General features: G+C 37.9%; 1 protein-coding gene across 1 annotated transcript in view; it reads left to right on the forward strand.

Moving 5' to 3' along the window:
- The window catches only part of LOC139708058 (E3 ubiquitin-protein ligase RNF126-like), a 180,469-nt gene extending 176,816 nt beyond the window's left edge, over window positions 1–3,653 (forward strand). The window contains exon 5 of the mRNA XM_071620042.1: window positions 3,248–3,653. Within this exon, the coding sequence (XP_071476143.1) occupies window positions 3,248–3,280 (33 nt within the window). The 3' untranslated portion in view covers window positions 3,281–3,653. The remainder of the gene's footprint in view (window positions 1–3,247) is intronic.
- The last annotated feature ends 12,769 nt before the right edge of the window (window positions 3,654–16,422 follow it).

Genomic DNA, 16,422 nt, shown 5'->3' on the forward strand with positions numbered 1-16,422 from the left:
TTTTGGCTTGGGATACTTGATTGTTTGTAGCTTTCTTAAAATTATTATTATAATTGAACGTCGTTCCTAAGTAAACATAATCATCGCAGACACAAATTTTATCATTTCCGAAAAGAAAGGTAAGAGCTGTTCTAACTTTTCCACGGGAAAAATAACTATCTTAGTCTTAGCAGTATCAACGGTCAGATGCCACAATTGGCAATAATCAAATAAAGCATCAAGAGCTAACTGGAGTTCCTCAGCATTTTCAGCCAACACAGTCGTATCATCTGCATATAGTAATGTGAATAAATGAACAAACATATTCACGTCTTCGGTAGAACACGTTTCATTGATACCTGACGAAAGAGAATCCAGGCCAGGGTATCTCTGAGACAGAAATGACGAAAAGTCGTTTAGGTACAACGAAAATAATATTGGTGATAAATTCTCGCCTTGTTTTACACCTATGTTACTCTTTTAAAAAAATCTGATTTAGAATTGTTATAAAAAACGCAGGATTTTGACTTTCTATAGATATCCTTAACGACCCGGAGTAATTTACCATTAATTCCATGTTCAAACAATTTCAACCACAGTGAGGATCTATCAACCAAATCGAATCCTTTTTTATAATCAACAAAAGCTGTATACACCCTTTTCCTTCTTTGTTAATAGAAATCAAGAATAGCATGTAATGAAAATACATGGTCCATAGCTTGTTCTTCTCTTAGCAGGCATTGTGATTCTACAAAGTTACTCTATCATTTAATACTGCCGTAAATAGCTTCCCAACACAGCTCAATAATGTAATACCTCTGGTATAGTTGTCAACACAATCTCGTGAGCCCTTCCCTTTATACAATGCATGGTTTTATCAAACCGTTTGCCCAATCTGTTGGGACAATGCCACTGTCGAATATTAGATTAAACAATTTGGTTATCAACTTGACCAAATTTTTTTAAATATTCTTCAGAAGTTCATTCAAAATCAAATCAAGGCCTGGTGCCTTGTTATTTTTAAGTCGTTTCATTTGTTTGACAACTTCCGATATTTCAATCTCTCTGTCTAATTCTTCATTTGACATATCGTTAAACAATGCTTTAATGCCAGCATCATAAGATCGTACGTTACCACTACCCAAACTTTAAAATGATCATAAAAATCATGCGATGATAGTTCTTGAGATGTTTCACAGTCTCTATTCTTCCTATTAATCAGTTTCCAATAATCTTTCGGATTTGAACTTTTTAAATTCCTTAACGCTGAATCTAATTGCCAGGTATGATTTTGCTTCTTTAAACGGATAACATTTTTGTACAGTTCACTTTTACGTTTCATTTCACTCTCACTATGATCAGTTTTAGTTCGACGGAAGACATTTCTTGCTTGTATAAAATCTTTTCTTGCATCAGAACATTCCTTATCAAACCAAGGATTTGCGTGAAATTTGTTTCGGCGTGCCTTAAAATTCTTTGCTTTAGACTCAATAACCATATTACACGCAACTGCAGCATCTAAATAGATATTACGTAGATTACCAGTGATCTTATCAATTTCACTTTGAGAGATGTTTCCTTTAGTAAGTGTCTCTATGTAATGTATTGATGCAAGTATTTCTGCATTATCAAAATTTTGAACGAACATATTTCTTTTCTTATCCTCCCATTTGACCTTGATTGACTTTTCATCATTACAATTATACCTACATCTCTTCTCAAAACATTGTAATTTTCAGTAGATCTTCCTACAGCATGAGCAAATTTATTGACAATTTCGAGTGAAATCGGACAGTGTTTGATAGAAATTTATTAAAAGTACCAATGGAGAAATTTTCAATTTTTGTGAACACTTCGGGAGATGACAAAGTATAATCAACAGTACTGGCACTGCCACATGTTAAACGACCAATACCGAAATCATCACCGAATCTGCCATTCACTATATGTATATCCATATTTTTGCAAAGATCTAATAATCTATGACCGTTATTATTAACATGACGATCATTGTTGAACCTTTTATTACAAATACCAAGCAATTCAAGTTCAGATTGAGAATCAGTTATATTCTCGGATATGAATGACAAACCAGTTTCATTTTGAATCTCATCTTCCACTGTAAGAAATTCACCAAGTATCCCTGTTCTGACATTGAAGTTTCCTACCAACAAAAACGGGAGATCGTATTTAGCCCGCAGAGTGGTACAATCATTCAAGATTGTGTCAAAAATATCGTCAGTATAGTACTTTGACCCTTCATGCGGAATATACACTGAGCCAATCAAAATAGAGAATCCAGAAAAGTCAAGTTTAATCCACAAAATAGAATCAGACTGAGTCTGATTCGAAATTTCATAACAGCCCCTGAATCTCTCAGAAACAATTATTGCTAACCCATGAGTCCCACTGAGGGGGATACAGACTTTTCTTTTCTGGGCCGTCACATATTGATACCCAGGAAAATACTCAGAATAATTCAAATCGGTTTTAGTTTCACTGAGACAAATGATATCATGCTTTTTGACAAAATCTTGTAGGAAGCCATAATCACATTTCTTAGAAATACCGCAAACATTTAGCCCTGCAAATCTTCAGCCTTGAAATGGATGAGCAATGATATTTATGGTCATCGGAGCAGGCATGTGCCGCGAGTTCCTAGATGTCAAGGTAAACCCCCAACTTCTTGATGCGGTCCTCGTCCCAGCCGATGTCATGGAGATTGTCCAGCGAATCCAGAACTCTGGTGCTCTGCCTCCCATCGGACTTACTAATGTAATGGATCTTTCCATCTATTGTCCAGACACGTAGTATGCCTGTGTCCTTCCTCATCTCTTGGACGACTTTGCTCCTGAGACGGGTGAGGTCGTCGTTGATGCAAACATGTTTCAGATCCTCTCTCTTTCTTAGACCTTTCTTGGCTCGCATGAAGGTTGCCTTTGCCTCACGCCTGGTGAAACGAGCAATGACAGTGCGCGCTTTCTTCTTTTGATGGTCGTCCGCCGGTGTTGAGCCCAGTCGATGGCAGATGCTCAAATCTGTGGCCTTGATGTCTACTCCCATTTGCTTCGCTAGGTCTAGTACCACTCCTGTCGTATTTTCACCCTGCTCCTCCTTCAGACCGTAGATTTTCACGTTCTCCTTCCTTGTGTATTGTTTGAGTCGTTCTACTTCGAAATAACCAATTTGAACAGACCTTTTCATTTTCCCACTAGCCCTTCCTTCCTCATTCTGTTCCTTCCAAGTCTTCTGTTCCTCTTCATTGCAGCGGTCACAGCGGAAGATACGGCTTGGACAATGATAGGCTGGATAGCAACTATAACCTTGGCGACTATGTTGGCTATCAGCGCATCATCATTTCCAGTTACTGTGGGGCTAGTGGTGTCTCCTCCCTTGGTGTTGTAGACCTAGATCCTCCACCTGATGCACCACGTCCTTGACTTCCGGAGCCCTTGCCCACACCTTTCATGGACGCCGCATCTACCCCCATGGAAGCTACCACTGCATAGGACACAGCATCATTAATAGCTCGGCTGGGATCCTCCTCCTTGATAGACACCTCATCATCTAGAACGTTGAAGTTGGCCATGACGTCACAAAGGAGTAACAATGGACCGCGTGAGATGCGTTGCTCGGTGTTGCTGTGTGGAGCGCTCCTTCTGGAGATGTGTGATATTAAGCAAATAATCAACGTTGGTGAAGGTGATGGGACAAACTATCACTTCCGAGGCGATCTGGATGTAGCTATCTTTCCGAAGCGCAGCTGAGGAAAGATAGCGTACACATTCAGATCGCCGAGGAAGTGATAGTTTGTCTCATTGCCTGAAACTAAAAGTTGATTATTTGCTTTATATTCCACATCTAGGGTCCTAGAAAATCCCATTTTATTCCACATCTGAAACCGTTTTAGTTGTCTTTAGGTATCCTTAGGGCTTAGGCTAGTGTGCGCGTAGATGACAAAACAATGAATTTGCTGCGCGCACCGCGCGGCACTGATGTGAAAGTGCGTTGCACTATGTACTATCAAGTGACCTAGTTAAATGACAGTCCACAGTGCAACGCACTTTTATTTCGCGCGTATTCATCTCGCGTTAAGACTGTATGGACTGCCAGAGATCAGCAAAACAAACAGCTGTCTTTATAGATGAAAAAACAATAAATTTGCTGCGCGCACCGCACGACAATGAAGGGAAAGTGCGTTGCACTGTGTACTATCAAGTGACCTAGTTCTTCTCAGGTGATGTGATGGGCAAAACTACGCTTTATCACGTGATCAGCTCTTGACCAATCCTATAGCAAGATTCTTAGTATGTGGAATATAAACTGTACTAGTACGCACTTGTAAGGGGTGCGCAGAGTCTTGTCCAGTCTCCTGTCGCTATGGAGACGGCGTAGTTGCCACGGTCGGCTCAATGCATTGTGAGCGCCAATAATGCAGAGTTGCGCAAATAGGCAATCAAAATCGAAATTTTCAAGTACGTAGAAACGCCAAATGATTGACCAAATTCGCTGTAAACGTTCCCAAAGAATAAGGCAATCTACAAAATTATGAACTGATCTAATTTACCTCGCTGTGCTTTTCAAAATGAAGTACAAATAGCCGCGACCAGACACCAATAGTGAAAATAAAATCCAATCTGCCGGAGCTCAACAAATACACGTCCAACCGTCTCGAGTCTAAGTCCCCCCCCCCCCTCTCCCTGCGGCAGATCAAAGAAGGTTTGTGTGGTGCGTGCCGGAACTACTTTCTCACAATCACGTCGGCAAGGATAGGGTACTTTCTTGCATTTGTGGTGAGTTTGAGGTGGGGAATGAGAATGCCCATTTTTGAAGGTAAGCAAACCATAGATCGATATCTAATTATAACTCAGTGGCGGATCCAGAGGGGGGCGCAACCGGCGCACGCCCCCCTTTATTTTTCGTTAAAAACAAAAGAAATAAAAAGAAAAAAATGAAATGAAACCCGGAAGTGGCACCAGAAATATTAGTCACGCCCCCCCCCCCCTTTACAGAATTCCTGGATCCGCCCCTGTAACTTGTTGAGTTTTTCCAGTATTATGGGCTAGTCTACCTCTCCGTAAGCGACCATCCAAGTTACCTTAAGAATAACCCCGGGCATGGGGCGCTCCTTTTTTCTTTTTTTTTTTCTTCTTCTTTTTTTCCCCTTCCTAAGTTAATTTCATGTCAGTTGACATTGGTTTCTTTGACCTTGTGTACGTATTTTTTGAGGGTCCCATACCCTACAAGCTTTGCTTTTTAAGTGGGACCCTCCATTTCCATTCTAATCTTTGTATTAGGTATATACCTTAGAAACGAAATTCTGTTGTTACTCGTGACCACTTGTACGTTTTCTTTGAAATTGTTATAAATTTGTTCTGTAAATGTATTGTATATATATTTTTTTTCTGTTTATTCAATGGAAATGGAAATAAAATTGAATTGAATTGAATTGAATTGAATTTTGTACACAGTTAGCTATGGGGCTGGTCGCAAGAAAACCTAACGAACAGCTAGAATCCGAGGCCGAGTAAACTCAACTGTAAGTGTTAGGTGTTAGGATCTAATAATACTTTGAGTCATTGTACATGTTGGGATGGGGATCGGACTATTCGCGGACTATAAGTCTTTAACTTTTCAGAAATGCATTTTTCAAACAAAATAGACCAGCTATGATTTCCAAAAAGGAGTGATGAATGTATTATAGTCATTGACATTGTAACGTTAGCTTACATCTGACATTGTATGTAGGGCCTTATCACGTTACAATTAACGATAGGGCCTACTCAGTAATGTACTTGTAGGCCTATAGGCCTAACCGTTAGGGGGCTACTTTTGTACGCACCTAGAGCTAATCTAGAGCAAAAGTTGAGAAAATGCCTCATCTCATGATACATCGATCATTAGGAGCTATCTTCTAAATAGTAACTTAGGTGCCTAGTAAAGTTCTAACGTTAATGTTATGCGTTTCAGAAAATATTGGGACACATTAAAATCTGAATCTAAATTCTCCAGAACGTAAGGCCTAACTGCAGATCTAACGTTAGAGAAACTAGTACACGGTCTAGAGGATTCTAGTCTACTCGGGGTTCTATCGTAGGGCTTGCTTACCCTAACCTAACTGCGACAGCCGCCGCACAAAGTGTGGTGGCTGCGCCGTTTTCGCATTAAAGGACAAGTTCACCTTTATATACATGTGGATTGAGTGAAGGCAACAATATTAGTAGAACACATCAGTGAAAGTTTGGGGAAAATCTGACAATTCGTTCAAAAGTTATGAATTTGTAAAATATCTGTGCACTCACTGCTGGAGGAGAAGACTACTACAGTGTATGATGTCACATGCGTACAACGATATAAGGAAAATAAAAAGAGAATTTCACAAAACTTGACTTTTTGAATAAAGTGCACATTTCCTCGACTTGTTACTGACTTATGTTAGGGGTAATATTATTCCCCCCGACTTCTGAAAGAGAGAAGTCGAGTATTCTTTTATTATGTGAGAAAAGTGAGAATATCTTGAATTTTCTTTATACTTTCTTTATATAGTTGTACTCATATGACATCACAAGCTATAGTAGTCTTCTCATCCAGCCGTGACTGAGCAGAAACTTCAAAAATTCATAACTTTTGAACGGATTGTCCGATTTTCCTCAAACTCTCATTGATGTGTTCTACAAATATTGCTGCATTCACTCAACCCAAATGTCTATGAAGGTGAACTTGTCCTTTAAGATCTTAGAGTTGTACAAAAAGGGTGCCGTTGCGGCGCTATATTTCCTTAATTTTTCAGCAAAACTACTAGGAATACTTACATGGGTCGATTAAACCTAAATGATTCCAATCGGTGACTGTTTGATGCATTTCATTGCTTATGATGCAGAAAATGTTGTCTTATAAGGCGAATATCTTCAGCTCACTGATGCTCACTAAAGTCACAATCACTTGCGCATGCGCACAGCATGCATTCAGTGCAGTGCATTGACAGCTGTATTGCTGGCTACATGATGCATACCCGTATTCATTTCACCTTATATGCACCGTGCGATGATGCATTATTCATATCCTTGAGCATCAGTAACGTTGACGTCATTGTTTACGCATGCGTAGATGCGTACTAATCAAAGATGTTCTATATGTAATAGAGCGCGCGCTCGCATATAGAAGCGGGCCAATTGAACGACCCGCCGCCATTTTCAAAGAGGTCGACTACCAGAAGCCTGAACCCGGAAGTGCCTATAGTAATACACGTAAAGTACAGCTTCGAAGATGGGGTTGGGTTGGAAAAATCATTCTAATTTTAAGGAAAATCAATATTGTCCATATGCCTCCGGATTTTATAAGAGAGATACATTCTCAACACAGTATACGTGTTTTGATGAAAAAAGGACTTGCTCTAATGTGTCCAATATGTGCCTTAACACGAAGCCTAAATTGCCAAACAGGCATTCATGCATTCATACTACATATAAAGATTGCAGAAAGGTACAGTGTATACTCTTTGGTATGGGAGTATACTGATTTCACATAATATATGTCACTTAGAAACATCAGACACACATACAACACACACTCCCACACACATCCACGCACCCACAACAAACACACACACTCACAACAAACACACACATACGCACACACATGTGCGCACCAAACCACCTTTTTTTTTCAAATTCCACACACACACACACACACACACAACACACAATTGTGTGGTTTGGTGTGTACATGTGTGTGCGTATGTGTGTGTTGTGAGTGTGTGTGTTTGTTGTGGGTGTGTGTGGGAGTGTGTGTTGTATGTGTGTGGGAGTGTGTGTTGCATGTGCGTCTGAATTTTTTAAGTGACATATATTTTTTTTTTGTGAAATCACTATTCCCATACCAAAGAGTATACACTGTACCTTTCTGCAATCTTTAAATGTAGTATGAATGCATGAATGCCGGTTTGGCAATTTTGGCTTCATGTTAAGGCACATATTTGACACATTAGAGCAAGTCCTTTTTTCATCAAAACACGTATACTGTGTTGAGAATGTATCTCTCTTATAAAATCCGGAGGCATATGGACAAATATTGATTTTCCTTAAAATTAGAATGATTTTTCCAACCCAACCCCATCTTCAAAGCTGTACTTTACGTGTATTACTATAGGCACTTCCGGGTTCAGGCTTCTGGTAGTCGACCTCTTTCGTGCGCGCGCGCCACTGTTCAATTGGCCCCGTTTTCATTTGTACGCACTGAATAGTGAGCGCTTACTCTATTGTGCTAATGGATATAGCAGCAAGTCTCTCCACTGGGGCAGGCCGCTTATTACTCCTAAAAAATGTGGAGAATTTTGGAGTTTCCAGAAAAATTGGTGAGAAGAACCAAGTCGATGACGCCCTCACTTGTTCCGTCTTTATACATGAAAAGGTAAATTCAATAGGGTTTGTCTTGTGAGCGCTCTACTGGCTGCAGTTCTTCGATCATCTTCAAATTTGGCATGAAGGTGTATTATGACAAGACAAGATGCCTATGGTTTTTGGTGATGGCGCCCTCGCTTGTTCCGTCTTTATACATGAAAAGGTAAATTCAATAGGGTCTGCTTGTGAGCGCTCTACTGGCTGCAGTTTTTCTTCGATCATCTTCAAATTTGGCATGAAGGTGTATCATAGTAAGATGAAGATGCCTATTGTTTTTGGTGATGGCGCCCTCGCTTGTTCCGTCTTTATAAATGAAAAGGTAATTTTAAAGGGTCTGCTTGTGTGTGTGACGCTGGCCTTGTTTCTTGACCATTTTTTTTCAAATATGGTATGTAAATATATCATAGTCAGGCCTTGTTTCTTGACCAATTTTTTTCAAATATGGTATGTAAATATATCATAGTCAAATCTATACATCTATACCTATTGATAATGCTGCTCTCACTGTTCCACCTTTTACAGGGTCAAAGGTCATCTTGATCATGACAAAATGTGCAAAAGTGCTTATTTATGCAATAACTTGATTGTTACCCAACAGATTTTATTCAGACTTGCTAGGGAGGAGTATGGGTGATCATTCTACATGAAGGACACAAGAGTTTGTGGTGACGGCGCCCTCAGCGTTCCGACTTTGGATGCCAATGCTCGTTTCTTGTGTGTGCTCTATCAGCCACATTTCTTATAAGATTTTCTTCAAATTTGGCAAAATGGTGCATTATAGTGAAATGAAGATGCCCATATTGTTTTTGGTGGTGGCGCCCTCGCTTGTTCTGGCCTAAAAAGTAATCCAGATGGAATATGGGAGACGGGTTCGGGGGATACATGTGCTCAATTGCGAGTGCTTCTAGTTGTCACCGTGTTTATGATAGAAATTTAGCCATGCTTTATTTGTGAAGTCGCCGTATGTGGCAATAGGGAGTTATTCGTGATTTCTGCTCCAGCTCAGCTGCGGGGTAGCCGCCAGGACCGCGCCTTGCTGCGTGGTCTCCGGTGCTAACCCTAACCGTGGCGTTAGTCTAAACAAGTCTCACATTAACCGTTGTTGTTAATTGTAGGCCCTTCTTGTTTCCAACTAGAACGGCATTAACGCGAAATAGGCGTACTATAGGTCCGGTTCTTATTGTAGTTATACCCAACGTTAGGCCTACGCCGTAGCCTACAGTTCAGTGGTATGACCTCTACAAGCATATCATCACACAGAAGTCCATAGTGCTATTGCACTCCCACGTCATATGGCAATCATCTAGGTAAGAAGTATGATGCATGTACTGTTAAGTGTTAGTCCACTGTGACATCACACTTCTAGATGAAGATCAGCGCGCTCGCACATTATGGAGATCGATCCCCTTGTAGCAAACGACAACGGGTACTGTTATTTCAACATTGTTTTTTTATGAAAGTTACAGGTCACTTTGGGTATTGAAATTTGCCAGAGATCATCTTCGAGTCTTTCTAAATATGCTGATTTAGCTAAAAAGTAATTACTAGCTTTTGTATTGGTGCACTTTTAGTATTTGTGTGGACAAAACAGAAGTGCATATTGTCTTGTGAAGATGAGTTCTAAATCCACTTCTGAACATTGTGTTTTCATGCTTTCCTCCAGATAAAGACGTACACATGACAGTTCTTTGGGAGTGATGGTGATTTAAAGCAACTCGGTGTAGGGTTCATCATTTGGAGAACGAAGACAGATAATGAGATATTGATAGCTGTACAGTCTCTGTCACACCAAGAAGGTGCAGATCACCAGATCGACGAAGTACCAGATGTGGCCAACGACTAGCCATGATTGAATGCAGGGTTGACGAATGCTGGAAACACCGGGTCAACATCAGCGAAGGAGCCTCTGAGATATGGACTTCCATTGTACTAACCCTGCTGTAGGCCCTAATGTATTCTGTTGTTTTCCACGATGATTAACATTAATAAAGGGAGACTAGTTTAAAATTGATTGACATTTATTTTACATTCTAGAGTCTCAGTAATTGCATAAGAGGCTACATTAAGAGACTGAAAGCTTGGTTGGTTTTGTTTTGTTTGAAGAAATGATTTGCAAGTATTGTAATACTTCATGGAGCAGTTTTGAAGCTGTCCTTCCCTCTGAAAATGAATGCCTTGAGAGGTTAGTACTTGTATTTAAGAGAAATGTGTACTTGCCATATCTACAGACGTGAAAACCATGTTATGGTCAGTCTTGGTTTGTGTAAGTAGATCTGTTGCTTATGTCAAATATGTACCGGTATATGAAATGGTTTTGCACTTCAAGTTTATAATGTAAACTGGAGGGACCTCTTTTCCTCATGCCATTTGTATGATTCGTAAAACCATTAAATTTTACTTATTTTCCCAGGAATTCAACACACACAAGGCCTTTTTTACGATCAGTGGTGTAACTTTTGTACTCGGAGGGTCAAAATTTCAAACAAAATATTTTTTTTTTCATTATTCTGTTTGATTCCTGTTTGAAAGTATTCAAATTTTCGAAAAAATAACATTTCAGACCTTAAAGCTGAAGGGTTAATGGTGTAATTTAAGGAAATCTTGGCACCTGAAGTAAATTTAAGCTAAATTTTGCTTTCATGAATTCCACCACATTGACAAAACTCTGTAGTCAAACTTAATCATGCAAATTGTATATGGTTAACAACAATATATAGTTTATAAATCAAAAATATTTTGGGGTTGAATACAAAGTGAATTGGAAAAAAATACATAAGATTTATAAATTTTTGGTAAAAATACCAATTGACATGTTATTTTTAAGATTTTAACTATTCATTGGAGGGCAGGCCAGGTCAAACTCTTACTATAACCTTTCTTTAAGAAGGGCTACCTTCCTATGTATGTTAAATGAAATTCCAATCATTTCTTTAGAACTTGGGATTTTTCACACATTGATGTTTCGGAGGTGACAGTTAACATATTAGAATGTTTCGGAGGTGACATCAATATTAACACTCACTTTTTTTTTAGAATAAGTGACAATAACACAAAACTTCTTCTTTTTATCAATGTTTTTAATGATTATAATTTGAGAACAAGAAATAAACTCCTGTTTCAAGCAGATAAACCGCACAGAACAAGTGTTTTTTACACTTCATTAATTAGCATTTTTGGTACCGGTAGTTTGCTTTCCATTTGGACGAAGGACTTAAGCTAAATATTGTAATCTGAAGAAACATGATATTCCATTTTCTACCTCAAATTGAGATGAGGGTGTGAGATCATTTTAGGAATGGTTTTTTTTTTTTGTTTTTTTTTGCTCTCAGAACATTTTATTCCACAACACCAGGGAAGAATCACTTTGTTTTGGAGGTGACATTCATTGTTAACATTGTGTTCAAATATTCAATTACAGCATGAATGTGACGGACATGTGCTAAATATTGTAACCTGAAGAAACATGGCATTCCATTTTCTACCTTAAATTGAGATGAGGGTGTGAGATCATTTTAGTAATGTTTCTTTGCTCTCAGAACATTTTATTCCACAACACCAAGGAAGAATCACTTTGTTTTGGAGGTGACATTCAATGTTAACATTGTGTTCAAGTATTCATATACATGTATCCCCCCCCCCCAAAAAAAAAAAAATTGCAATTAGATTTTTGCATTGATAGCACCCAATATGATTAAACCAGCTAAATCTTCCAAATTTAGCACCTGTATGCTCTTGTAACTGCATATTAATGTGCAAACACAATATACAGAACTTGGAGGGAAGGGATTCCTGACATAATCTACAAAAATCCTAATTTCTCTTTGACCTCTGAAGCAAACTGAATGGGGTTTTCTATAAGGTGTGGGCAATGAGTTATAGTTTCTTACCCTGAAATTGTATTTAGATTGATTCACTATTTTTAAAGTTATTGTTGCGGAGAGTACCATTGTAATTTTTTGGTGGGGACATACGGTTTGAATACCAAAAGCAAAAATTCTTATTTGACTTGTGTACGTTTTTTGTTTGCACATAGTTTTATAAATAGATTAATTCAAGGATGTTCATGAATTCTTCATTATTCTTGATAGCCACCATACAAATGTTTCAATACTGGTGAAAGGTGTTTGGTTCATCTGGGATAAATTTTCTATACACCAGATTCATTTAAACTGTTGACATTACTTAGATATATTTTACGTATCTTTCTGAATTGCTTGAAAATTACCTGCAAATCATACATATTAGTCACTGTGGAGAGTGAAAAGTATAAGATTAGAAAAATCATATTGTTTTGGAGGTGACATTTAATGTTAACAACACAGAGACAACCCAACTTCTCAGGTGTTAACTATTTTGTGAACATTCATGTCTTTCCTCATGGCTTTAATTTTCAAATATGAGCTCTTTCTTTCAGTTCTTACTTGTTATTTTGTTTAGTTATTCTCTTACATTATAATGAATACCAGCTCATATTTTGTTTTAGATTCATACTAATCTTTAACAGGTTTTTACAGTTTGGTTAAGACAACAGTTTGTGCTTCCCAGCTGAAGAGAGCAGCATCATGCTTTCTGTGAACTTGAGGGGAAAATTTGTTTTTGTTCAGTAATTTTCCCCATCAACTTCACAGAAAGTCCCGGACACAAACTGGTCTCAAATAACCCTATAAGGGACAGAAACTGGAAAAGGGAATTTAAAGGACAAGTTTACCTCAATAGACATGAGGGTTGAGTAAATACAGCAGTGAGAGTTTGAGGAAAATAAGGCAATCCGTTCCAGACTTATGAATTTTTGACGTTTTTGCTCAGACAAAGCTGAATGAGAAGACTACTATAGCTTGTGATATCACATGTGTACAAGGGTATAGATAAAGTATCAAGAAAATTCAACGTGTTTTCACTTTTCTTGCATAACAAAAGAACACTTGACTTCTCTCTTTTGGAAGGCAGGGTGAATAATATTGCCCTAACATACATCAGTAACAAGTTGAAGAAATGTGCACTTTCTTCAAAAAGTAAAGTTTTATGAAATTCACTTTTTATTTTCCTTGTATCGTTGTACGCATGTGACATCATACACTGTCAGTCTTCTCATCCAGCAGTGATTGCGCAGATACTTAAAAGACCCATAACTTTCGAATGGATTGTCCAATTTCCCCCAAACTTTCAATGATGTGTTCTACTAAATGTTGTTGCATTCACTCAATCCACATATATATGGAGGTGGACTTGTCCTTTAAGAAACCATATTTTCTTTTCCTTGAAATTCCAGTACTTAAAGCCAAATTCTAAGAAAAAATAATAACAAAACAAGGTAAACACTTCATCAAAATTATATTGAGATAGAACTACAAACCTTGTTTTTGGATCTTTCCCTTTCCAGTCCTGGGGACTTGTTCCTCTGTTCACTTAATAGTTGTCACATAACTTCAACAATCTTGAAAAATACAATGTCATAAACAGTTGCTTCAACTTGGAAAATGTAATAATTATTGTCATAAAAATAAAAAAGATCACATAAATTTTGTACAAGTGCTTACCACATTGTACATGGGAAAAAAAATTCAAGAGCAAGTTCTGCACCTGCTATAGGCATGTGGCCTTTTTGTGGAGTTTGATTGATGATTTTTTTTTTTTTACATTTTTTTTCAAAGATTGTGGACTAGGGCATGCATGAACTGCCACATGTATTACTTTGGTATCAAGGGAATTCTGGTGAGCTAGGTATTCAAAAGTCACTTCTGTTGTGATGATTTTGTAGATATTGAATGTATTAGAAAATGTTAATAGATAGTGAAAAGGAACTGAAATCTTGCCTTTCACTATCACGTAAGAATATGGTGTTAACAAACAATGCCACCTCCGAAACACAAGATAAAGCAACCTACATTGAAAGCTGTGATTGGTAAATCTTCACAACTAAATTGCATGTTGGAAATCAAGCTTCTAAGATGAAAGCATCTATTATGTATACTTAACTAAGGCAGGAGAATTGATCTTGATTACAGTATTATATATACAACAGATGGGTGTATTTTGTGCATTCTCTTTGTTAAAAAAAGTGAAAAAATATAGATTTGCCCTAAAACGTACAATCTAGTAATAAAAGTTCTCTGCGAGTGAACTGTACCCACTACCAATGTCTTTCCTCTTTGATTGGTCAGGTTTGGTCAGTGTCTCCATCTTGTCTTCTTGACATATGAGGCACAACCTGCAGTCAGTTGTGGTGAGGTGCGGTGATGTTGATGGTGAAGTTCGCTCAGCATGAGCTAGTGTGAACCTCTTGGACATGGTGGAACTGTGTTGAATAAAATCAGCTCCGTCAGTCTAAAGGTATGCATGCATCACGATGAACCTGGAATGACACAATGTAACATTTCTGGCATGATCACTGCCACTACAGCTACCACTACATCTACAACTACTACTACCACCACCACCACCACCAAAATCAAGTCATTAGATCCAAAGATAACGACAAATGTAGATCGAGAAGCGGCCTTGTATAAAAGCAGCCATTTTGAAATCCAATATGGCTGCCCATTTGGTGAAAATACGTAATGTAAATTGTTACCATTGGATTCCTTGCCCCCAAAAACATACATTTAGACACCAGAATCGAGTCAATAGCAGCATTAGACCCAGAGATAATCGCAAATGTAGATTTCAAATGACGGCCATTTTGAAATCCAATATGGCTGCCCATTGGTGAAAATACGCGATGCAGATTATTACCATTGGATTCCTTGCCCCCCAAAACATTCATTTAGACACCAGAATCGAGTCAATAGCAACATTAGACCCAGAGATAATTGCAAATGTAGATTTCAAATGGCGGCCATTTTGAAATCCAGTATGGCGGCCCATTGGTGAAAATACGCAATTCAGATTGTTACCATTGGATTCCTTGCCCCCAAAAACATACATTTAGACACCAGAATTCTAGTCAATAGCAGCATTAGACCCAGAGATAATCGCAAATGTAGATTTCAAATGGCGGCCATTTTGAAATCCAACATGGCGGACATAAAGACAGAATTCCGAGTGGCCCAATATCTAAAAAAGTTTGCAACATGTTAATGTACATGTGTGCCAAATTTGGTGCTTGTATCACAAAATGCATAATTCCTTTGAATTTTCGAGCTAAACCGCCCCACTATTCTCTGATCGAGTATGTTTAGGTATTTGTAGAATGTACTTGTAGAGCATCACTGTGTTACATGACAGAGGATCCAAACTTGATTAACCATGTAGTATTGAAAATTTCTGTCAATATTTCAAAGCAATTGCAATTCCTACTACATGTGTAATTGTTTTTGTATTAATAATGGTGACTATATTTTGCAAGTCTTTTGTAGCTTATCATTGAACATGCAATATTCACTTGTAGTCGAAAATTCAACATGTTCAGGAAGGGCACTTGTAAAAAAATTTCACTATTGCATAAACTTTATGAATTTGGCATATTTTCAGGGAAATGTGTGATGTTGATATTATTTGTAGAACATTTGGAAATGACAGCTAGAATAGCATATTTACAGGGACTTTGCGATGATTGTGGTGACAGTTCTTAAATGATAAAAATATGTAAAATTTATTATTGGCCACATAATTCGTGGGAAACCAGATACAGTGTACTCAACACATGAAGACTGTTTGTAATGGTGTACTGCTCTGTAGTTGAAATTTAGATATTTCAAGAGGTATATTCCTGTTTTTTTTTTTCTTTTTTTCAGGTGATCCAGTGGACATCACACATTTTATGAAATAAAGAGAATCAGCTCATTAAAAAAAGTTCATAATATGCGTAGCATTTAGAACATTATCTTCTTTTATCCCCGTCAATGTTACTGTAAGAAAAAATAAATTAATAAGAAAGAATAAATGAAAGCAATAACCGTTTGGATTACTAGCTTATATTCATTCAGTTTCATTTATTGATCCAGCTCGGGTAGGAATGACTTTCAAAACTGGAACACAAAGTTGGCAATACACTAGGCTACCATTGGTGGATCGTTGGCTTCAAAATACATGCATTAATGTTAAT

Source organism: Diadema antillarum, unplaced genomic scaffold, assembly GCF_040938485.1.
Source record: "Diadema antillarum isolate AM-2024a unplaced genomic scaffold, OU_Dant_1.0 seq00001296_RagTag, whole genome shotgun sequence".
Lineage (NCBI taxonomy): Eukaryota > Metazoa > Echinodermata > Echinoidea > Diadematoida > Diadematidae > Diadema > Diadema antillarum.